We start from the raw sequence: 25,508 nt of genomic DNA on the forward strand, positions 1-25,508 counted from the left end.
ACAAAAGCTTCATCTGCATCTGCAGGAGCGCACGCATTACAAAGGACAGCCAGCCTTCTGAGCACAACTCAATGGACGTCTTTAGAAGACACTTCTCTGTCACCAGTTGTACAATCCTTCCTTCTGCTGCTTTATAAGTCTTACAAAAAAAAAGACAAGAAATTTTTCACTGGGTCAGTACTGGGCCATATTGTTTCTTAAGTGGAATAAAATCTGTCACCACTATACCTCCATAATGACCATAGGTCATCTGAGATAAAATACTTAACAACAAAAAAACTTTAGTGCCTAGACTAAAAGGTATTTTGGGGTATAATTCTCTTTAATAACTGGTTTTAGGTTCTTGGGGAAAAAGTTTTATTTCTTTAAAAATATCAATCATAGATTCTGAAGCAGGGAATCAGTGTGGATACTCAATTATCACTTCACACATCTCTAAAGACAAAGAGACACACAAAACAAGGCAACATATTAGAATGAACAATGCTTTTGTCACGAGCTTGACTTAAAGTGGGGTCAGTGTTACATCCTTATTACCACACATACAGAGTAAAAGCACAGTGAGACAGTTATTCTCAGGCACCCACCAAAGGCCATAAGAGAATGCAGTTGGCTTCATTTCTTATTTTAGGCAGAACACTCAAGTTTCAGAACTTTTATTTGTAAAGAAAGCAAGAACTTGTTGCCATGCAAATTTGCAGAAAGGAGTTTGGATGTCATCTAATCTGACCACCTCCCATTACAGTCACTGATGTTCAACAAGACAAGGAAAAATTTCGCAAGGATACTGTTAGATGTAAAAAGTCACAGAAATAAAGATTCTTTAACTCTTAGCCAAGCAGTCTTCTGACCGTTCTATGTTCTTTGCCTTAAAAAATTTACAAGATTAAGCAAGCAATTAAAAAAAAAAGTCACTTACCACACTAAATCAAATGATAAAAGGGAATATTAACTTGAGATAAGATGAAATCTAAGTAAATTAAGAGAAAATGCCATTTCCTACTAAGGAGACTCCTCTTATGAATAAAATATACTGTATATATATGTATAAATGTGTTGCATGTTTCATTAATATTTGTGTTTATCACAGAGAATATAAAAAGTAGATACCCACCTAAATGACAGTATTGTAACTTAAAGAAACAGGTAGATGAAATAAATATATGACTTTTTTTGTTTGTTTGTTTTTTGTTTTTTGAGACAGGGTCTCACTATGTAGTTGAGACTGACCTGGAACTCACTATGTAGCCCAGGCTGGTCTAGAACTCACAGTGATCCTCCTGCCTCAGCCGCCCAAGTGCTGGGATTATAGGCGTACGCTACCACGCCTGGATTGAAATATATGACTTCTTATTTGCCAAAGATTTTAACTTTAGTATTAGATTACTAATCTTTTTGTATGTATATATAAATTCTTTTTGTATGACTATACAGAAGAAAAAAATGAACTGAAAACAATATATTTCACCAGAATTCAGTAAAGTTTATAAAACCTATGCATAAAATAACCACAAAAGTGAGTTAATGGCCTCCAAGAATTTTACATATATTTACACATAAAAGTCTAGAAAATAATTTTATAAAAATGTTTTCTAGCATGGTGTGATGGCACATGCCTAAAATCCCAGTACTCAGAAAGCTGAGGCAGGAGGATCACTTTGAGTTTTAGTCCAGTTTGGACTACATAGTGAGTTCAAGGCCAGCCTGAACTACATAGTGAGATCCTATCTCAAGAGCCAAAACAAAACAAAACAGTTTTCTAAATATATATCACAAACCTCATAAATGTATACATAGAATTCATACCTTTCGACAATTATCCTCTTTAAGAATTTAAAGGTCAGAAAAACATGCTTAACATAAGTATTTCCTAAGTTAGCACATCACAATAAAGAGGTCGTTAAACATCTTAAAAGCCAGTAAGACACAATAACCAGTTATACTGGATGGTTTACTTGATGTTTTACTCATGAAGGAGTGTTTCTGTACAATATTACTGCTCCAGAAAAGCCATCATTTAAGTATTCTAGGCCAGTCCTATTTAACATTTATTCATCAGCTATGCAGCACTACATTTCTATACAGAAAATTATTTGAATCATATTTAAAGCAGTACTTAAATCTACTAGCATATGACATACAGAAAGCAAATACTAATCATTTAAAAAATACCAAAAAGATGAAAAAAATTTAACCAGTATCTCAAAATCTGTTAAAACTTTTTTTTTTTTTTTTTTTTTTGGTGGTACCAGGGATCGAACTCTGGCCCTTGTGCTTGTAAGGCAGGCAGCAGAATAACTGCACCAAATCACCAGCCCTAAAACATTTTACAAAGTTAAAAATCACAAACATTTCGATGATTACTAAAATCTTATGAAAAGGTAAATCTCTTCACCTATACTATGGGAGAACGTTATTTAGAGAAAGATGTACATTGGCTAATGGATGGATTTACTAATATTACTAATATTAAAATTTGTTTTCTGAAGAGTAAATTCCTATTTAAGTACGACTAGGGAAATCTCTGACACCACAGATTTCCTTAATATTTACTATTTAAAATAATTCCCCAGTAATGATTTCTTACCAGAGTTAAAGGAGTAAACATACCCAGCCAAATGGGAATATATACAATGGAATATCATTCAGCCATGAAGAAAAATGGAATCATTTCATTTGCAGGAAAATGGGCGGAACTCAAAACCATTATTCTATGAAATAAGCCAGACTCACTTAAATATGGCATGCTTCTCTTTATAAGAAACCTGAATTACACATGAATTAATACAATAAAGGAGCAATGACAAGAAATTAGAAAATATGCTTAGAGATAAGAAAAGGATTCAAGGGGGAAGAAAGAAGAGAGGCTTAAAGGGATTGAAAATGAGCAAAATAATGTTACATGTACCAATTTCCCAGAACAAACATTATTCTGTAACATAAACATGCACTAAAAAAAGGAAAAATTTAGTGGCACAGTTTGTCATAGCTAAAGCTTGGAAACAGCCCATTTGCCTATCAAATGGAAACTGGATAAAAAAGATGTGGTTTTTCTATAAAATGGAATACTACTCAGCCATAAAGAATGAGAAATTAGATTCATTCATAGGAAAATAGATACATAGTGAAATAAGTAAGTCACACATGTGTAAATACTGAATAGTTTCTCTGGTGTGAAAAACTGTAATAGTACATAAGATCCTAATGAGACAATTGACAATGTGAAATAGGAACAAAAGGCTAAAGGTGTAGGAAAAGTGGGAAGAGTAGGGGAAAGGTAACAAGGGAAAAGAAAAAAATATGAGAAAATAAAAAACGGAAATAAAATGTTTGTAAATGGGGAGAGAAGGAGGGGGTGAAGGGAGGGCAGGGACAAGGGGGAAAAATGAGAACCAAGACCTGTCATGTAAAGGTACAAGATCCCAATAATGACTGTAACTGTACTGTATACCTAAAATGTACCAATAAACTCAATAAAAAAAGAAAAAATTTTCAAACAGTAAAGAAAAAACTCAAGCATTTTTAACATTTAGATACAAACCAGGAGATCGCTGTAACGTTATCACTCTGGAACATACTTACCAGATGGGGACATATATTCTGCATTTGCCCTACAAACCACTTTGATGGGCAGATTACACATCTGCAAAAAGGCCTGTAAATAAAGATAAGTAAAATAAGCCCAATGTAAGCATACTCATGTTTGACTGAATTTTTTTCTTTCCTAAACTTAATAGCTTAGCTTATACAGTAATACTCTGTTAGAAAAAAAAATGAACAAATTTTTAGTAAATAAACAAAAATATCATTTCACTATTTTAAAAAACAGTATGACTTAGACACTAGTAAATAAGAAACTCAAAGAATTTATATATACTTAAGGAAAATTTTAAGTTATACACTTATTTTACTATATTAGTTTGCCTAAATAAGGAATAATACACATTGCTTTAATTTTCTTCAATACATAACTAAAGTCTGGTTTTTTGTTTTTAGGTTTAAACAAGTTAATATTTTTAAAATTGAATTTATTGGTACATTCTAGGTAGACAGTACAGTTAATTACTGGGATCTTGTACCTTTACATGCCAGGTCTCGGTTCTCATTTTTTCCCTTTGTCCCCACCCTCCCTTCACCCCCTCCTCCCCTCCCCACCTTCAAACACTTTAATTCCATTTTTACATTTTCTCATACTTTTTTCCTTTTCCCTTATTCCCTTTTCCCTATCCTTCTGTCCCTACACATTTGGTCCTTTTCTTCCTATTTCACATTGCTAATTGTCCCGTTAGGATCTTGAGTACTATTTTAGTTTTTCACACCAGAGAAACTATTCAGTATTTGCATATGTGTGACTTATTTATTTCACTTAGGAGTATATCCTCAAAATGTACCCATTTACCTATGAATGAATCTACTTTCTCATTCTTTATGGCTTAGTAGTATTCCATTTTATAGAAAAACCACATCTAAGAGACAACCTACAATGTGGGAAAAACTTTTTACCAGCTGCTCCTCTGACAAAGGACTATTATCTAAAATATATAAAGAACTCAAAAAGCCAACCCCCCCCAAATATAAAGGCCCAATTCTAAAATGGGCATCTGAAATGAACAGATATTTCTCAGACAAAGAAATAAAAGCAGCAAGTAAATATATGAAAAAAATGCTCCACATCACTGGTCATTTGAGAGATGCAGATGAAAACAACACTGAGATTTCACCTCACCCCACAAAGAATGGCTGCTATCAAGTAATCACACAACAACAAATGTTGGCGCGGTTGAGGAGAGAAAGAAACCCTTCTCCACGTTGGTGGGAGTGCAGACTGGTGCAACCACTATGGAAGTCAATATGGAGATACCTCAAAGAACTAGGATTAGAGGTTCCATTTGACCCAGCCATCCCTCTGTTGGGTATCTTTCCAAAAGAATCATACCACAGTGATATATGCACACTCATGTTTATAGCAGCACAGTTTGTAATAGCTAAAACTTGGAAACAGCCCATCTGCCCATCAGTTGGAAACTGGATAAAGTCTGGTTTTTATAAGGTATTGACTATTTAATTCTACTACTCTCTGTAGGCTCATCTGTCTCCCTTACAGGAAAACTCAAAATGCTACTTCAATATTCTCTCCAATAGTACTAAAATTCCTAACAGGTAACTGCTATGCTCCTGAATTCATTTTTTAAGATTTAAATTGTTTATTTTCACTTGGCTTATAGGAACAAAAATTTTACAAAAAACTTAATTTCTAACAATAGGATATAGATAAATCATTATAGCAAATACAAACCACAGAATATTATACAATCGTTTTTAAAGTTCATGTTTTGTTTGGTTGGTTGGTTGGTTTTTTTGAGACAGAGTCTCACTATATAGTTGAGACTGACCTGGAACTCACTATGTAGCTCAGGCTGGTCTCGAACTCACAGCGATCCTCCTACCTCAGCCTCCCAATGCTGGGATTACAGGCGTGTGCCACCACAGCCGGCTAAAAGTTCATGTTTTTAAAGAATTTTTATGACAAAGAAAAGGCAAATTACATTAAGTGAAAAAATACAAAACTGCATTGCAACATCATACTAATTCATTTTTAAATGTTTTAGGACACTAATGAACTCTACAAAATCTACTATTTTTTATAATACTCAAAGTTTAGTTCTCTCTTGTGACAAAATTTACTCATGTTCTTTCTACACAATTGTTCATTTAATTGGGAGATCATAAATTGCAACTGTTCTAACTACTACAAGTTGGGAAATATTTTATCTGTTTTGGAGTTAGAGGAAATATTGGAAATGATCAAATGTAAGTTGAGATAAATAAATTAATAAGTCTAACACTCATCATATATTAAATTATGAACAGAACATCCTACTCCAGCCCAGCAGAAATTTCTCCTAAGAGGTGTTTATTACAATTCCTTCCTTAGTTCTGCATTGGAAATCAGTCTTAAGACTATGTGGTAAGAGTATTCAACAGTGATTAATACAGTACTTTGCACAAAGGACCCAATTACACAAAAGCAGATCAGTTTTCTTCCTCAAACCTGTATTCCCCAAATTCCAGTCTTCTAGAAATACTTCCCTCTAAAAATGAATCCCATGTGAGTCTCATGTTCTCCACTAAACCCTCAGATGGTTATATTGCTCTGCAACTTACATATGCATGTCTGATCTCAAGTGAGTGAAATCTCTTAGAAAGCCAAGGACTATATTATAATTTCTTTACTTCTATCACCTTCCCCACAGTCTCCCTCATTTTTCCACAACTAATCTAAGATAATGCAATGCTTACCATAAACATTCCATAGTGGTTCAACCAAAGCTCCAAGAACTTAACGTGACAGAAGCTGTCAATAATCTCTCTGCCCCATTTATGCTCTTCCCTTCTTCCACAGTAGTTGAACCTGTGATTTATATCTATGAACATGGCTGCATGAAATTTAAAATATTTATTGTCCAGTCTCCTTTGCAACTGGGTTGGTTCAACATCTCAAGTCTGGCCAACGTGACCTTAAAAAGGTCCTGCAGGCTGGAATGTGAAAAAAAAAAAAATAGCTAGAGCTAAAGCAGCCAAACTGAACCGTGACATAGAAGCTAAGTGTTGTATGTGATAAAGTAACAAGAGCAAAAGACCTTAGGTTCTTAAAAACCAGGATCACCAAACCTGGATTATCTGTATTTACAAAAGTAACAGTCCCATCTCTTTACACTACTACTGCTTTAGGTTTCTGTCACAGACAAACCTAATCCTAACTTTCTGTTTCTAGGTTAAATACCACTTCATGCAACCACAAGTTACCACATCTAAGAGACAACCTGCATCTAAGAGAGATTCTTCTGCATCTAAGTGTACACTAAGTCCTCTAAATACTATTGCTTGTGATTCCAGTCTATAAGCCACGAGTTTCCAGTGGACCCACCATTATAGGAGAGGACAGCAGTTCCCTCAGCACGTATAAAAATCACGTGGAAGGCTGGCTAGGAAGGCAAGAATCAGAATATAAACAGTTCTTTCAAATAGAGTGGATCAGAAGAAAAGAAGGGAGTAGAAGAGTCAAAGGCCTTCTTTACACATGCATCTATAGTGATGAAGAAGCTGTGGCTGGGGGGCATGGAGGAGTGCCTGCCTGGGCCGCTGAAGAGTCTGGGTGCGAAACATACACAAAACAAAAATCTGGATGGGGCCAGGGCTTTAGCTCAGTGGTGCCGCCGCTGTCTGCCTCACAAGCCCCAAGGTCCTGAGTTCAATCTCTCGTACAAAGAAAAAAAAAAAAAACTGGATGGTACAATAACTGATACACAAGATCCATGAGAAGGCAAAAGGGAACAGAACAAGCGCACAAGCGGAGGGATAAGCTTTTGTAAGCAGACAGGACACTTCTTCCACACGGATCAGTGGTGACTGCATGTTGATAAGAAAGGACAAGAAAATGAATGAGAAAAAGGAAACAAGGACAAAAGTCATTTGCAAGGAATGAGAGACGAAGAAGGACTGAGGCCTTCAGCAGAGCAAAAGAGTTTGAAAGAATGTTTACATCTTCTCAAAGGCCTGGACAATATTCAGTTGCTAGGTAACAATTATAATATTATGTAAAATAGAAAATATGGTAAACTTTGATGGCTTAAATGCACGGGCTTAACTCTATTTATCAATATTCCATAAGGCTGCATTTCTCTAACAAAATGTTAAGCAGAACTATAATGTTCTGTGATCAAATTCATGCTTCTTGGTCCCAGATTTTTTTACTTCTTTATTTTAAAAAACTAAATTATGATCAGTCTAACATTTAATTTACCACAGACTTCAACTGATGGCATAATTCTGATTAGCCAGTGATTAATTTTATATAGTCTTATATAATGTTACATAGTTTTATATAATTTTATATTTAGTACAATTATTTTTTATAACTGATTCAAAAATTTTTCTAAATTAATCTGCAGCTCAAAAAAGTCTGATGTCACAAAAACAGTATATCATGCAAACATTAAAATGCAAATACACTGACTGTCTTTAATAATATAAAAATTGCAAAAGGTTTGACTGAAACAGTACTGTCGAAAAGAAAATCTGAGAAATTCCAAAATAGTGTTTCACCTTTCACTTTCATTTCAGTATTTAACAGCACATAAAAAAACTTCAAGTAACAAGCATGATACACCAACTTAAAACACATTTTATTTTCAATTCTGAAAAAGCAATCTGCATATTCTTTTTTTTAATTTTATATTTTATTATTCTTTTTTTTCAGCTTTAATTGAGTTTATTGGTACATTTTAGGGATACAGTACAGTTACATTCATTGTTGGGATCTTGTACCTCCACATGACAAGTCTTGATTCTCATTTTTTCCCCTTACCCATTTTTATATAAATCCAAAGAAAATGTAGTTACAATAATAAACCTAGGATAATTCATCTCTTATTTTTCAGTTGGATACTTTATTCTTAACCAATTCAGATGAAAGACATACAACAATTTAATCAAATACCTGGCACATTGCCAAACATGTACAAAGCCATGGGTTTGATCCCCAATATTGGGGGTGGGGCACAAAAAACAAAATTTAGGGCCAGGGATTTAGCTCAGTGGTTCTGCCGCCTGCCTCTCAAGCACAAGGTCCTGAGTTCAATCCTCCACACCAAAAACAAACAAACAAAAGGATAGTGCATTATCAGAATAATGCTTTGTAACTATGCTATCCAACATAGAAAGACACATGTTGCTATTTAGGTTCAATATAAATTTATTAAAATTGAATGATATTTTAAATTCGATTTCCCAGTCAAACTAGCCCCGTTTCAAGTATTCAACAGGCATCTGTGTCTAGTGGCTTCTCTTATTACTGAAAAGCAAAGACACAAAATATATCCACCATCACACCGTGATGTGATGACATCAACTGGATGGTCAGCCTGAGTCCACAGCGATAGTAATCTACATAAAAGAGACTGTAGCACAAGAGGCTGACATCATTTGAAAGTGATTAGGCTAATATTACAATAACAAGCTGCATAACAATACAATGCACAAAAATATGCAAGTAATCAATCAATTTCTGAAAATGTTGACATACTACCCACCATAATATCTCCAATTTCAAAAAGAAGTAATATAGGGTCACTCATTTGTTGAACAATTCCAAATGCTAAAATAATCAAGCAAATTAACACATAAAAGCTAAGAACTGAAGAATAAATAAGTCAATAAACATTCAGTCTTTGAATATAAATTTACTCAGTACCTACACACAGTAGACTGTTTTAAATAGGCACATGCACACAGCCAGTATCTGACCTTTAAGACCCTGAAATTTAATAAGCACAATGTAATTTCAACATATTGAGTACATTAATTGAATTCCTAAATGTCAAAAAAAATCACTGAAAGGGTAGGGTATCTGAATTTCTTTTTTACTTGAAAAAAATTAAAAAGAAAAAACACCAAATTATTGGTAACTGGTTAAATACTAAGAACTGATTTTGTGCATTTATATCTGCAACCTTTCAAAAATTCTATTGAAATAACAGTAAAGAAATAAAAAAGATATAAAACAAAAACAAAGAATGGGAAAAAGACAAAAGCAGACCACCGATATCAACCCATTTTTGTAAGACAGAAAGCACACTGGGGTTGGGGGACTGAAACCTAACGGCGTAGAAAGTCAATAATACATCTGCATCAAAGAAACACAGAAGATCTCAAAATTGGAGGCAGGTAGCACAAAAGGCAGCACTCTGGTAATCTTAGGAGGTAACCTCTAGGAGGCTGAGGCAGGAGAGAGCAAGTTGAGCAACTTAATGACTTGGTGAGACTGCCTCACATAAAAATAAAAAGGGTCTGGGAGATGTACTCCAGTGCAAGGGCCTGGGTTTAATCCCCGGTACCAAAAAAGAACAAAAAAACAAAAACAAAAAAACAGAGGTAAGTTATGGGACTGCATATAGGATTGGATGAAATCTACATAAGCAGCATATAATCAGATAAAATCAGCCCTCCCCTAATTTATGCAAGTAATAGGCTTATTCTTTGGAGAAATCTAATCAGACACTTCTGCTTCAAGGATCCAAGCACAGGAGAGGAATGACACAGAAAAGAAGACTATTAAGTTCACACATTAACTAAAGAGAACCATGGTACCCTTCTCCCTCTCAGCTCCCAAACAGGCTACCACTTCAGGATATCTCTCTGGATTAAAACACAACTAAAACTACTGATTGTTTTAGTCAGGGTTGGGGTGAGAATGTCCAACAAAAAATGCCAGCTTGATGTATAATCAATCAGTCTAAGTGACACCCACATGCCCCCAAAAAAGCTCCTTATCTCATCAGCTTTTTTTTTTTAATGGCTCACTTTTAACTATAAATGGTTGGCAGAGATCAAGAAATATTTGGGGAAAGCCTCAAACAAAAAGAGCTAAAATAAGCCGTTAAAAAAAGGAACTGAGAGGAAACAAAAATGAAGACAACAGGCAGGCAATTTCAAAGAAAAATTATAATGGCTAATATTTATTGAGTACTTACTATATTCCAGACACTTGCATAGAAGCTTTACCCTATGAGGTCAGTACAACAAGTATTTGTATCATAAAATGAAAAAATACCAGGATACAGAGGTTTAAAACTATAGGAAAGAAGGAAAGGAAGAAAGGAGGGAACAAAGGAGTTGTATAACTGATGTATAACTGAAACACAGAGATTATCAGCTGACCAAATGAATGGAATGGATGAACATATAAAAATCTGAACAATAAATGTAGTTCTAATCATGTAAATTTTTAAATGAAGCAACAGAAACTTTTGATAATACATAGAAAAAAGCTAATTAGCCAAAATGTAAAACACGATTTACATTTACTCACTAGTTGGGATTAAAATCAATGTAACCTCTTAAGGGACTCTGGAAAGGACTATACATCCTTTGATCCAGCATTTTTACTACTAGAAGTATATCATATAAGCATAAATATCATATTTATAAGGCTATTAATACCTATGCCCTACCGAATAGTTTCCCTGGTTTAAATAATCTGCAACAATGCATAAGATTCTAATAAGATTACTGACATTTAGAAATGGGAACAAAGGAGCTAACGGTGTAGGGAAGGTGGGATGGGTAGGGGAAGAGTAAAAAGGGAAAAGAAAAAAATGTGAGAGAATGAAAAGATGAAAATAAAGTGTTTGTAGATGGGGAGGGAAGGAGGGGGTGAAGAGAGGGCAGAGGTAAGGGGAAAAAATGAGAATCAAGACTTGTCATGTAGAGGTACAAGATCCCAACAATGAATGTAACTGTACTGTATCCCTAAAATGTACCAATAAACTCAATTAAAGCTGAAAAAAAAAATACCTATGCCCTATTTTAACAAAATAACAGATATAACAATAGCTTAATACCCATCATAAGAAAAAACAGGTTTATAATAACAAATAATAAATGTAACAAGAGCTTACTCATTAATCAAAGATGGGTTTATAACAACAAAATAATTAATGTAACAATAACAATACCCATCCATGAGAGAAAGAGATTTAGTGAATTATGGTAAAACTATCAATGAAGAATTCAAAAAAATGAGGCCACTCATCAACTGGACTTATACTAAATGTTATAAGGTATTTGTCATCTGGAATCTTCTACAAGAGCTACTGAATGACATAGGACAACATATATCAACTGCAGAATTGCCTTTTATGTGGTTTTTTCTTCTAACACCCTAAAGTCAAACATTAAAATATATCTCAAAAAGGCTTGCAAGAGGCTAACTTATAAGCCTTTGTGTAGCTTCCTGGTATGCTAACTTATTAGAAGAATACATTCAATATATTTATTGAGTACTTGATATTTATCAGGAACTGTTCTAGCCACTGGGAATAGAGCAGCAAACAAAGTCTCAGCCCTGATGGAAATTACATCCAAAAGGAGACAAATAGTAAGCAAATAAACCAGAAAATATGCACAGTAAGTCCAACTACTTAGAAATACAAAGCAGTATATGTGTATTAATATACAGGGTGGTCAGATAAGGGCTCACCAATAAGGTAATAATTTGGGCATAAACCTTAGAAAGTTAGGGAGTGAACCAAGTAGATATACAGTTCAACAAAAAAATTACATAAACTTCAGGAAAAGAAAAATAGTATGATATTTTTTCAACAGATGGTATTACCCTCATATGGGGGACCCTAGAGGATGCTGCATATCACAGAAATCCCACTGCCAGCCCTTAGTGAAGAAATTGAAAGTGCATGTGCAGCAATATCAATGACCAAAGTTACCAAGCAGTTTACCATACTAACAAATGTCTAGAAGCTAATGGCCACTGCTTGCAGCATCCCTTGTAACTGTAGAGGACAAAGCTAAATTTGTATTAATCTCATGATGTCTCAATAAATTTAGTATTAAAACATTTACATGAGTTTTTTTCCTAAAGTATGTATACTTTTTTTTTTTTTTGGCAGACTCTGTATTTAGGGGAAGAGGAGTCCAAGTTCAAATGCATAAAACAGGCTGTACTTCAACTAGCATGTAGTAATGAGGCCAGTGTGACAACATGGGAACAAGAAAGTAAGCAGTAAGAGACAAGAGGCAAACAAAATCATGTGTAGAATCTTGCAGGTAATTCCTAAGGATTTTGGCTTGTACTTTTGAGTGAAATGAGGAATAATTAGATGTTAATCTGAGGATTGCTGGAATATGAATGACACATTATAGATCTACAAAAACATACCGATCTCAGACTGTGGAGGACAGAAAACTATGGAAGCAGGAGAACTAGGAGGATTCTATAATGATCCAACAAAAAATAATGGCATGAACCAGTCTGGGAATGATGAAAAGTGTAGGATGTCACAGTGAGGCTATAATTTTAAGGGAGGGCCAAGAGACTTTTCGGATAACAGTGTGGACCAAAGAAAAAGTGAGAACTCAAAATATGACTCAATGTTTCTGGCTTTAACAACGAGAAAGACAGAATTGCCACTTACCAAGATAGGAGAAACTGTGAGATTAAAAAGATTTTAGTGGGAAAAGGAGGCTCAGGAGTTTTCAGATTGTCTTTGCTAATTACCACTTCTCTACTATGTACACTGGGAAAACAGGAATCCCTTTTATCATCTTAAAGAGTCAATATAGAACAGTAAGATAATAGAGAAGCCGCCCAACAAGAAATTGCTGAGTGGAATCCTGGTGACTGTGTCAGCTTGGGAAAGAAAGTTCCTTATGTCACAAGCCTTCTCATTGCAGAATGAAGGTAAGTTTGTCAGGTACACTTCTTATACACCACCTGGCACAGAGTAATTTACCAAATGTTAGGTATTATTATTATTAACATTAGTAATAAAAACTTAGTTGTTTATTTGCAAATGAAAAGATTACTTAACTTTGATAACTGCAAAAGAAAGCTGACTTCACTTCATTATTTTTTAATACCTACTTAGGAGAAAAAGTTATTATTATTCACTGCAATTAATTGTATTTCTATAAAATCAAAACAGCAAAATTATGCACTAAAGTAAAAAAATCTCTAAATAGATACTGAAAAACAGGCTGGGGATTTAGCTCAGTGATTCCACTGCCTGCCTCACAAGTGCAAGGTCCCAAGTTCAATACCAAAAAAAAAAATTAAAGCTTCAGGCCAGGGATTTGGCTCAGTGGTTCTGCCACTGAGCTCACAAGCACAAAGACCTGAGTTCAATCCCTGGTACCAAAAAAAAAACAAACCTAGATATTGAAAGAATAAAAGACCATACAAAAACACACAAAAAGCACTTTTTAAAAGAATGAACACTGAATATGATTTATATTTTAACACATATAAAATCTATTATATAGTATAGTAAATAATCATTCTATTGTATACTATATATGTAATAATATATATCTTCTGTAAGAAAAAAACAATGTACAAAGATATTATGAATAAAGATAACATAAATATTCCTTTGTAAATAATTTTTCAAAATCATATACACTGAGAAGTGAATTGACAAAAGACCTCCTTCTTCAAAATCTATGCTCCATTAGTAAATCCAGACCATGTTTTTTTGTTCATTATACTGTCCCCAGAATACAACAGGCTTCTGATAAACATGTCTTAATGAACAGGCCATTAGGTATTCAAAATCACAAATTTAAAAATACCTAAGTTCAAACTAGCAAACTAAACATTAGCATTTTGTAACTTTTTTAATCCAAAGCTCAATGCTTTAAAATAAACATAGATTCTGTTAAAATGAAGAGATATTTTAAAAATTCAATATTTACAAATATCAATAAGTAAACAATGCCTTAGAAAACTATAACACAAATTCAACTTAATGAAAAATAATTACCTATGCAGTAATCACAAACCACGAGTCAATGAGCAAAAAAAGCTTTAATACATCAACTTTATCACCAAAACCATGAAATGCTATTTGAGAATAAATACAAAGTAGATCACATCAGAAAATAAAACCTTTCTTAGTAAAACTCTCATCTAAAAGCTACTGGAGGGCTGGGGATTTAGTTCAGTGGTGCCACGACTGCCTTGCAAGTGCAAGGTCCTGAGTTCAATGGGGGGGGCAGACTACTGTAATATTTGACTAAGTTTTAGATACATCAACATCTAACAACTGTAGTGGGGAAAAGGTCAGATTCTTCCCGAGGGCAACAAAGAAGTCAATCAGAATAGGAAAACGTATAAGCTTTCCCTATTATATAAATAAACTTTAGGATCAAAATTAGCAAAACAGTTATAAAACAATCAAAGGTACAGAAAAAATAATTATTGTAACTGAAGAACCCTACACATTATCAGTAGCATAGCTGGCATTAAATTAAGTAAATGAAAAAAATTACTTTTTTTCTAAATTATATAGTGAATTTTATGAAGTTCTATTATCTTCAAAAAATAATATTACTAATGGAGAAAAAACAACAGTTCTAAAACTTTAAAAATTCTTTTGATAAGTTAAATAGTGGTTGGCAGGAACATAAAATATATTTATTTCATTTTAGTTAACTAATAGCAACCCAATATTGAGTCACTGACCAATCAGCAGCACCAACTATCCTTTCTTTTTCAGTACAGAGGATTAAATCCCGGGCCTCACGCATGCTAGGCAAGCACTTCATTACTGAGTTAGACCCTTTACCCCTTCTTTTCTTTATTTTGAAAATAAAATGAACATTTGTCTTATAAATTAAATATATAACAATATTCTAATTGCATTTAAGCAGTAAAAAGCACTATATACCCATACAAACATTAAAGTAACTCAAAAATTTTAAAGATCTATCCTTAATAAAATTTTCAAAGATCGGATGTTTTACATTGACTGATATTATAGAATTTAAGGTGTTATAAACACAGCTTCTAAATTTATGTAAGTCAGACTAAGAAAGCCATCCAAATTCTAGATAGGGAACAATCCACTTTTCGTCCAACCAGGTAAAGCCATCCTTACACAGCAGACCTCAGGTTTTCTTCTTTAGGACAAAGCTATTCATCGCATAATTAAATTTGAAACATTTTATGTAAGAATTCACTAAGGACTATTCTCAAGTATGTAATGCTATTTTCGAGGCACAAAATAAAAATGATTCTGAATTTTAATTCATATCTTATTTCATGAGGACACAAAGGAAAATCTGTGACAACTGAAGAATTATTTTCCACCTTATGGAAGAGGCATGTTTTAAAATTAAAAAGTATGAGCAAATCTATCTACAAAATAATTCATTCTTTATATCAAACAGCTGCAGACTCTATAATTGAAATAATGTATCTAAGGTTACAAATGAAAAGTGTAAGGTATCATTCTTGAAGTGACAGATTAAGTTCCTAATCCAGTTACGGTAATAGCCATATTTGCAGTTTAACATAAATTAAGGCCTTAATTGTATTTGTGAGTATTTTAAATAAAATAACACATTCCTTTGTACCTGTGAATGTAATTTATAGCAAAGCCAAGTTCATTTTCCAAACCAATCTATTTCACACTGCAGAAGTACTCTGGTATAATGGTATAATGTAATTCTTGTTGTAGAATGTTGAAAGAGTAGATTCACTAAGCACACAGAAGAGGTTTGAAGATAAATGAAGATGCTATTCATTCAAGGGTAATTTCATCTTAGAACTATATGAAAGATGTTTCACTCACACAAGGTACTACATGGCCTCAAATTTAAGTGTATTTTCAGCTCAAATATAATGCTGCTAGATCGATTATGGTGATACTGTATATCTAATAATGAAAAATTCTAGCATTTTTCTGTTTAAAAAATAGATTGTTGGGGTTTTTTTTTTTTCATTTCACCACTATGCTTTATTGCTCTGTTTCACATTAAGAAACTTTAAAATCCTACCTGGTGTTTACTTCAAACAAAAGAGTACACTCCTGATATTCTAACTTCTAATTTCTCAGAACCATGAATGTGAATTTTGACTAAGTAAATTTTATATTAGTAAACCATTCCCTGTATAATTATTTTACATTTCACATTATTTTATTAATTAAAAATAACATCTCAACCATCTAATTCTATTTTAAATGTACTTCATTCCACAAATCTTACGGGACTGGTTTCAATGCTTTACACACACCAAACCAGTCATGCATTCAGGAAAATAATATTAATGCTGTGATTTTTTAAAATCTGTTAAATTTTATTTGCAATTTAAGTTCACATTTAACTTTTGTAAACATCACATTTTATATAATTAAATCATGCCAGGTGTTTTAAGCATAAACAACCAAAATGTTTTAATACTGATATAAAAGCAATAATATACAATATAGAACAATCTGAACAATTTAAATTCAATAATATCAAGAAAATATTGGTAGCCTCCATTTTGTTCATTTTAGAATACTGAAAAGGGTTTCATGATCCCCTTATCTACTAAATATTTACTGTTATCTTTCCCCTGCAGTTTTCCTTTCCTTCTCCTACTCTGAAAGCAATACTGAAGTCTCATTTAGCAGAGGATAATAAAAATAATGAAGGGACAAATATACTTTAAAAACCTAAACATTACACTATATGAAACTTTGAGGAAATTATACAGTATCAGTTTTGTAAATGTTTTTCCATAAAACACTACTCTTATTAGTTCTCCATTAAAATATATACACTAGTACCATCCTACCTGTATTTATGTGAGGTTTAAATATATGCAAACCCGAACAAGTGGTTTAAAACAAAATATGTACATAACCAAGTAAAAAGATCAAAATCGTTTTCTCCAAAATGCTGCAGGTAAGCTGTATACTGCAGCAGTGTGAATGACAGCAGAAGTTGACAGCAGCTATATTTTCATACTTACAGCTGTTTCTCCAGTGCAACAACAAGCCTGCGGCCCCAAAGGAAAGCGATATTCTCCTCCCTCTGCTCATCCCCAAACACTACATCAGGATATTACCATTTAACCACTAATTAATATGTCATCCTAAAAAGCATCATTTACTGAAAGGAAAAAGCAAGGGTCAGCTAAGTATTTATCAGGAGATCTGACATGTTAGTGTTCATAGGCCAGCATTAATGGGGCCTATAAAAATGCTGACTTTTTATAAAAACGGATACAACATAATCAAAAGAAAGGAAGTTTTTTCCCCTTTGTGGTTCTCTTGCATTTTTAGAGGTAAAGTATTTATTCACAAAGGGTAAGGAAAAATAAACATATTAAATAGAATTGGGATAATCCCCTCAATCTAAGCTTAAAGGTAGTTCTCACTTGAGGTAAAATGTAAGGTTACTTTTTCACACAGCATTCTAATAATGATCATCAGTTTGAGACATTCTCTAAAAGCTACATTCAAATTTTCATAAAATCTAGATTGAGCCATACCAACACAAAAATCATTTCTTTTTAAATTGATTTCATTTATATCCAATGGAATTTCTTCTAAAATTTACTAGAAACTAATATTTTATTATTGAGATATTCACTAAATAGGCAGATAAATCTTTAAGTCAAAATAGATAATTTTTATTCAACATCATCTTTTATTTCTATAGTTTTTCCTTTTTTCAAAAGAAGTTCTCATTATCTAACTTGTGCTTCATATTAACTATGATGACCTTTATCTCATTTTAAAAATCCAAAAGCTAAGTCATATTTATCTTTCATACCTTATATACCATACATTAACAAACCATATCAAGCAGAAGATTAATGTGCTAAGAAATTTCAGAAATAAGGTGTGATTAAATGTTCACTTATTGGGCCACAGACTTAACTCAGTGGCAACGCACCTGCCTTGCAAACTCAAGGTCCTGAGTTCAATTCCTGGTACAAAAAACAAAAGTCTGGAACCGGGAATTTAGTTAAGTGGTTCCTCTGCCTGCCTCACAAGCACAAGGACCCAAGTTCAATCCCCTGTACCAAAAACAAACAAACAAAAGAGTTCACTTATTGTTGGGTAAAGTTCAGAGATCTTTATCAATGGAGCATGGAGCAGACTGATAGGCACTGTTGTGTGTGGACCTCCCGGCTACTCAGACGTCTTAGGTTTGCATTCCAATTCTGCCAGGTACTTCTTAGGTAACTTGGGGCCAACTGTTTGACTTCTCTGTTTTATTTCCATAATCTATGGGGAAAGGAGGGAAAAAGGTACCTACTTCATAGGCTTGCTGTGGGAGTGGATTATCTATACAACCTACTTCACATGATTGATATGGACTCAACAAGTTAGTAAGAATTATGTGCCCAGCACAGTGATGAGCACACATGACACCAAACTGCTGCCATTGTTTTCTGTTTACCTCCAAATGCATGGGCCCTAGGACTAGGCAGAGCCTCGCTGAGCTTTAGTGTCCACATCTTTAAGGTGAGGAAAAGAATAGTACTAGGAAGTAGGATCTTGGTAAGGATTGGGCGCAATCGATATTCCTCAAAAATTATCTAGGGCAGGGGATGTAGCTCAGTGGTGCCAACGTCTGCTTCTCAAGCTCAAAGTTCCAAGTTCAATCCTCGGTTTGGAAAAAAAAATGATCACAGTGTGTTCTACAATAAAAGCATTTACTAAACTTTAAATTTTAAACCAAATCTTATTCAATATTTTTTGTGTGTGTGGTACTAGGGATCAAACTCAGGACCTTGCTCAGTGCCACTGAATTAAATCCCAGGCCCCCTTATTCAGTATTATTAAAATAACATTTTGTTTGAATTAAAGCATTCAATTTAACAATTTTAGATGCCATGAAAGAACAATTACAAAAATTCACATTAATGTTCATAAAATACAAATATGTTCCCTGAAAAGTTTTGCATATACCCCTTATTTCTCAAATGTTCTGGTATGGTTTAGGCATTATCAAACCTGCAAGCACCCATCCCTCTTGCTGAAATTGATTATGAGTATTTCTGTCAAGGAATCAGGAGATTTAAAAATAATCTGTAGCACATTTACAGATTATTTTCCTGAGTGCTTTACATATGTTAACACTTGGAATCTTCATAACCCAGTAGATTAGCATCTATTACAACTCTATTTTACTGGTGAGGAAACTTCAAATAAAGAATTCTATTTATGGCATGCACATTTAGAAGAGAAAACAGCTGCCCATTTCATTTGTGGAATCAGCTATAAAAATAGCATATACTAAATTAGTACAGATATAAAATTCAGGTAAAAATTTTTAAAACTTTTTTACAGAAAAATTATAAAGTTCATATGTACGTGCTTCTATTTTTTTAATTGAGTTTATTGGTACATTTTAGGCATACAGTACAGTTACATTCATTATTGGGCTCTTGTACCTTTATATGACAGGTCTTGGTTCTCATTTTTACCCCTTGTCCCTGCCCTCCTTCACCCCCTCCTCCCCTCACCATTTACAAACACTTTATTTCCATTCTATTTTACTTCTAAACCTGCACTGTCCTATACAAGAGTCACCAGCTACATGTGGCTCCTGAGCACTTGAACTGCAACTGGCACAAACTGAGTTATGCTAGATGTATAATATACATTAGATTGTGAACTTAATATGGAAAAAATGTAAATAAATGCTGTACTAATTACATGATAAAATAATCAATGTTTACATAGAGGGTTAAATAAAATATATTATTCAAATTAATTTCATTTGTTTATTTTACTTTTATAATGGGGCTACCAGAAATTTTTAAATTATATATGTGGCTAATATTTTATGTTGATTGGGTTTGGGGGTATGACAGAGCAATAACAGAATTATTATCAAAATTGTTTTCCCAATCAATATAAGCTTAAGTCATTCAATTGAAGTATAAGAATTATAGAATGGAAAATTTTTCTCTCTTCCTGCATTTGTGCACATGTATACAGTATTATATACATGCGCACGTGCATACACACACACACACACACACACAGAGCTCATACTACTACCTCACTACATTCAACATTTAGGATTACACTATGATAAAGCAAACACTTCAGTTAAAACCAATACTTTGTGGATGAGGGAAGGAAAGAAAATCCTACAAGAAACCACAGGGCAAAACATTTATTTTCTTTTAAACCAAAATCATAAAAGCAGGGGCCAGGGATTTAGCTCAGTGGTGCCGCTGCCTGCCTCACAAGCACAAGGTCCTAAGTTCAATCGCTGGTACCAAAAACAAACAAACAAATAAATAAATAAATAAATGTTCTTGTAATCAAAATCGAACCACTTAGCTTCAGAGGTATAATAAATACCAAGTATATGTGGTAAGTAAAATTTAAATTTCCTGATGATTTAATTGATAGACTATGAAAATAGCTAATGTCTGATATCTGATATCATCTAGAAAATATTCAGTTTATGGATACCTGTCACATTGTTTTGATCAATTTTATACATCAAACATAAAGCCTTTAACTGATCTTTCTAAACGGATGCTGATCTACTATATAGAAGAAAATTACTCCATAAAGTTTACATCAGATATGTGGGGAAGTCACATTTATAGTCATGGCTACTATCAGCTGTCAAGCCAAAGAATATTGAAAAAAAAAACAAGAATTTTTAATATATGCTGGTTAATTTATCATCGAAGTGACATATGTAGAGTGAAAAAATGAAATGGTTAAGCAAACTTCTACATTTTAAAAGGCTTTTTCTGGTTTTATTTTTAATTGAAGCTATAATTTGAGAAACTATGGGGATAAAACAAATTAATAAGAACCATAAAAATAGAACTGATAAAGAGCAAACTAAAAACCCTTTTGTCTTCCCTTAGATAAATATTGAAAGGTTAATTTTTTTAAGTGGCAATATTCTAACATCTTGTTTTGTATTGAAAATGGGTTAAACCCTCTATTCCAGGGTTTCTCATCCTTGACCCTTCACAATTGGGTTCAGATAACCCCTTGTTGCAGAGGGCTGGCCTGCACATTGTGCGGTGTGTAGCAGCAACCCTGGTGTATATTCAATAAATGCCAATGGCAAGTTTTAACAATCAAAAATTCCTAAACATTATCACATTTTTGAGGGGTAAAAGATTTCCCCAGGTGAGTAACACTGATGTCTTCCTACTCAAAAATACCTTTCTATTTGGTGGAAATTACTCAAAATACTTCCCAGATAGGTTCAGCAAGGAGATCAGTAAACCTGCTGAAACCATATGCAGAATAGTCTGGGTACACTCTTATTTCTATGTGTGCACTAGAATGTTTTCCAGAAATTTTTTTCTATAGCTTTTGCCATGTCCTGAAAAAGTCATTTCCAAATGGCAATTTTCAAAAGGGTTAAGAATCAGTGTTTCAATTAAAATATTCACTATGCCCTGAAGCTGTCTTCAAAATATAAAGACTGAAAACATTAGTTTAGACATAGCAAATTATTTATTCATGCTCTTGTTTATCAGACAAAATTGCTTTCACCACAGTTGTAAAACCATTCATACAACAAACATCTACTTGCTACATTCTATATGCTAGGCAACCATGTTATTAGTATTTGAAAGCTTAACTTAAATCGCACTTTTCTCACCAAAAGAAGGAGAGGATTAATAAACAGTGCATATAGCTTGTATTTATTGCACATAACCGAGAATTTCTGTGTATCAAAAGTTACCACAGAAAGAAATAAAAACTCATTATAATACTAATAAAGAACAACAAAATAAAGGTAAACAAACACAGTTTATATTCTTGGTAAAAATATAAAAGAAACATATACTTATACTAAGAAATTATTGTTCAAGCACATTTCTTTCAATATTTTCCTTTTTCCCATGCCTTAAAATGATGCACTGAACTCCATACTATCATACTGAATGACACTAAGTACATAGGACATCAAGTTGAATAAAACATATAAATGAGGTGACCTAAGATTAAATGCTTAGCATTATGCCTAGAACACAACAAAAGCTTGATAAACAATTTCTTTCCTTCTTTTTCTTTCTATCCTCAAGCTCAGTTCCACCTGCAATAAATGTTTTATCTTAGATTTTCATTCTAAGTTATCTTTTAGCTTCTACACAATAAAATCACCTTTGTGATTCAAACTATTATAAACTAAGTAAATAGCAGCTAAACATATAAAATGTTAATATTACTATATTATAATTCTATGATCTACATAAACATTTCCTTTCTTGCTTTTAAAGTAAATAATCCCCCAAGTGTCCTTTTAAATACAGCTTAAAGTTACAAGGCCTCTAATCTCTTTTGGATCACACAACGTGTGATATACAATTTAAAGAGATATTGCATTCAATATGTGACTTGGGAATAATAAACACACATATAATCAAAAATATAAGGAGTAGCTAAAGAACATGTCTGCTTTAAGTCTGCCAAGCTGATTAGAGCAAGATAATGCTCAAAGATATGTAGCAAATAAATATGTACAAATAAATTAGAAAATAATTCTGAAACTACCACCCCGCAAAAACACCACTAAAACAACAGTGAAGGCAAAGAATGTTCTCAGCACTTAAGTGATTTTGTTTACAAGAATAAATAATGAAGATTGATTTTTATATATTTATATACTGATAACAATTAACTGAATAATATTACATAATAAAAATAAGCTTCACAGAGAAGTAATTTTATACTGATCATAGTAACAAAAATTCTAAACGTATTATCAGACTTTCTGAAGAGAAAAAAATTGTAATTCATGACGATACAAATCACCCAGAAGATGCAAGTATATGTAAATGTGTGTATATGTATGTGTATATGAACATGTACATATATATATATTACATTTTTTACATATTTACCTGCACAGCAAGAGAAGCTGCATTGTCAGAAAGCAAAATTTGCTCCCCTGTGAAAACACAAGAAAAGGTCTTAGTCAAAAGCGTAACTGCCAAACATGCAAAATATAAATGTATTATTTGTATTTTAGAAAACTATTCCTATTTATATAGAAAAAATATAGCCTAAACTGAAGTAATTATGAAGTTCTATAAATACTAGGTAATCCTAATTTTGATTAAATGTTCATAATATGCAAATAATGATGAAACAGGACAGTTTCCTCTACAACTATTTAATAATTTATCTCATTTTATCAGCAATGTGTAATTAAAACTGCTTACTAAAAAACAAATCCATTATTAAAGTGTCAAGAAATATTTCCCTTCTCATTAAAATTAAGTAAAACAGTATCTATTCAAATCTCTCTAGTTAAAAGTAAAAACATTCACAATCATATAAAACCAGCTTGCAGTTAATATTGCACAGTGTGTCTAGGTCTGTCACACAAAAGAAAGATGACAAGTTCGCTGCAATAAAAATTCCATGCTTAGAAGACTAGGGCTGCTGCCTATTAGTCTTCATTACTTTGCAGTCTTCTGACAACTGTAGCAGGCTGCTGAGCCCCAAATGGGGTCCATAATGTGATCTGATGATATATGAAGAGCTGCTGAAGGGAGCCTGAACCATCCTAGCCTATACATTTTAACAGTTCCTTTTTACTGAGAGCCCACTTTACCACAGGACTTCAAAAATCTGCTGTCTCAGCTATTGGTGCAGTAAATCTGCCAACTGCTCCTGCAACCACATCATTTTACACTGCCTACAGCAGCCAATATAATGAGTCAATAATAAACTAAGGACCTTATAGGCCATGAATAGTTGGTTTACACTAGCAGTTTACAAGTTTAGGTAAAACCGCCTAGACAAATTATAAAAGGGAATCCTCTATTTATGTTTTATGTTCTTCTTGCAGTAAATTGCATTAGTGAAGAGTTTTTTATAATAAATATATTTGATATAAACTCATTAACTGTGAACAAGAACCTACCTTTCAGTTGCTGATATAATGTAGCATTTTCAGGCCAAGGTTCTGTAGCTGCAGAAATAAGGCAATGACAATTAGGTACATAAGGAAATGCATATCAATAATCAGCCAAATTAATAAGCATGTACATTGGCCTAGAGCATTAAGTCAATTGCTACAGTCACGTTAAATATGCAACTAGTCACACTGTCTCAGACTATATGCTAGCCTGAATAAGTAGGTTAGTCTGTTTTAATGCATGTTTGCTTTATTGCCTGGTGAAAATATGTTTCTTATGAGAAGATTACACATCTTGCCCAATCAAAAATGTAATTCAAAAAATAAATTTGTTTAGCTTCTTTTAAATACAACTATACCCAAAATGTTGCTCATACATATACAAAGATACTGATGTTTTGATTTACTACAAAAAGATAGTGAAACAGTATTTGTCATATTTTGCATAAACTTCCAACAAAATAAAGTTTCAAACAACACTACATGAAAAATCAAACGTGTATGCATCAGGTATTCATCTATTTTTTTAAAGCTGAGAGTACATAAAAATACAGAGAAATTTTGCTGCATCTAGAACATTTCACTGCCTTGATTCTTACTACAACCACTCCACAAAAACAAAACAAGGTAGTACGATAAAGTAGTAAGGGCCTACAATGTGAAACAAGACCAGTAAGCTCACTTGAGGTCTGAAGTGAAGCATGACCTTGACCCTTTTCTCTCACCTAGAGATGATTCTAGCTACAAGGAGAATATCAGCAACCTGCTAGTGCTTGGGCAAAGCACTAATTTTATATTTTGTCTAATCAACTACACTTAAGGAGCAATGGTGCCACTGACAGAATACACAGGATATTAGGACATCATTTGATGATTCCTTTTTAAAAAATCACAAAACACTAGAATCAACAATTCTAATATACCAACTACATTTGCAGTCAGCAATAAATTGAGTTAAATATATGAGATTTGGTAATAATAGATATTTTTACTGTGTTTATATTAAGCCAGTCTCTGTGACACAGCAACAAAAAAAAATTAATATATAATTATGGCTGACTTTTTAAAAAAGAAATGCATACATGGGAAGCATTTTTTTTTCTTAAAATAGATCATTTAAGAATAGGAGAGAATTTTCTTATGCCTGAAAATGAAAAGAAAAACACAGTAGCATCATTAAAATTTACAAATATCACTTTTGGCTTGGTTTAGGCTACACAAAAGTTTATTCATACTTAATGATGACACCACAAAATCTTCAAGCAAATAAAGGACCACATAATTTTGCA

At 33.1% G+C, this 25,508-nt stretch overlaps 1 protein-coding gene across 2 annotated transcripts in view; it reads right to left on the reverse strand.

The window, feature by feature from the left end:
• Nucleotides 1-25,508, reverse strand: part of Mtx2 (metaxin 2) — a 55,592-nt gene that overhangs the window by 11,386 nt on the left and 18,698 nt on the right. Inside the window, exons 2-4 of one of the 2 annotated variants that reach the window (XM_010607056.3) lie at nt 24,226-24,273; nt 23,198-23,244; nt 3,583-3,655 (exon numbers count right to left, since the gene is read on the reverse strand). In XM_010607056.3, the coding sequence (XP_010605358.1) occupies nt 3,583-3,655; nt 23,198-23,244; nt 24,226-24,273 (168 nt within the window). Of the gene's footprint in view, nt 1-3,582; nt 3,656-12,992; nt 13,272-23,197; nt 23,245-24,225; nt 24,274-25,508 lie in introns of those variants that run through there. The other variant, XM_010607057.3, reaches the window with a different exon arrangement.

The sequence above is a fragment of the Fukomys damarensis genome, unplaced genomic scaffold (assembly GCF_012274545.1).
Source record: "Fukomys damarensis isolate Sample0158 unplaced genomic scaffold, DMR_v1.0_HiC HiC_scaffold_26, whole genome shotgun sequence".
Classification (NCBI taxonomy): Eukaryota; Metazoa; Chordata; class Mammalia; order Rodentia; family Bathyergidae; genus Fukomys; species Fukomys damarensis.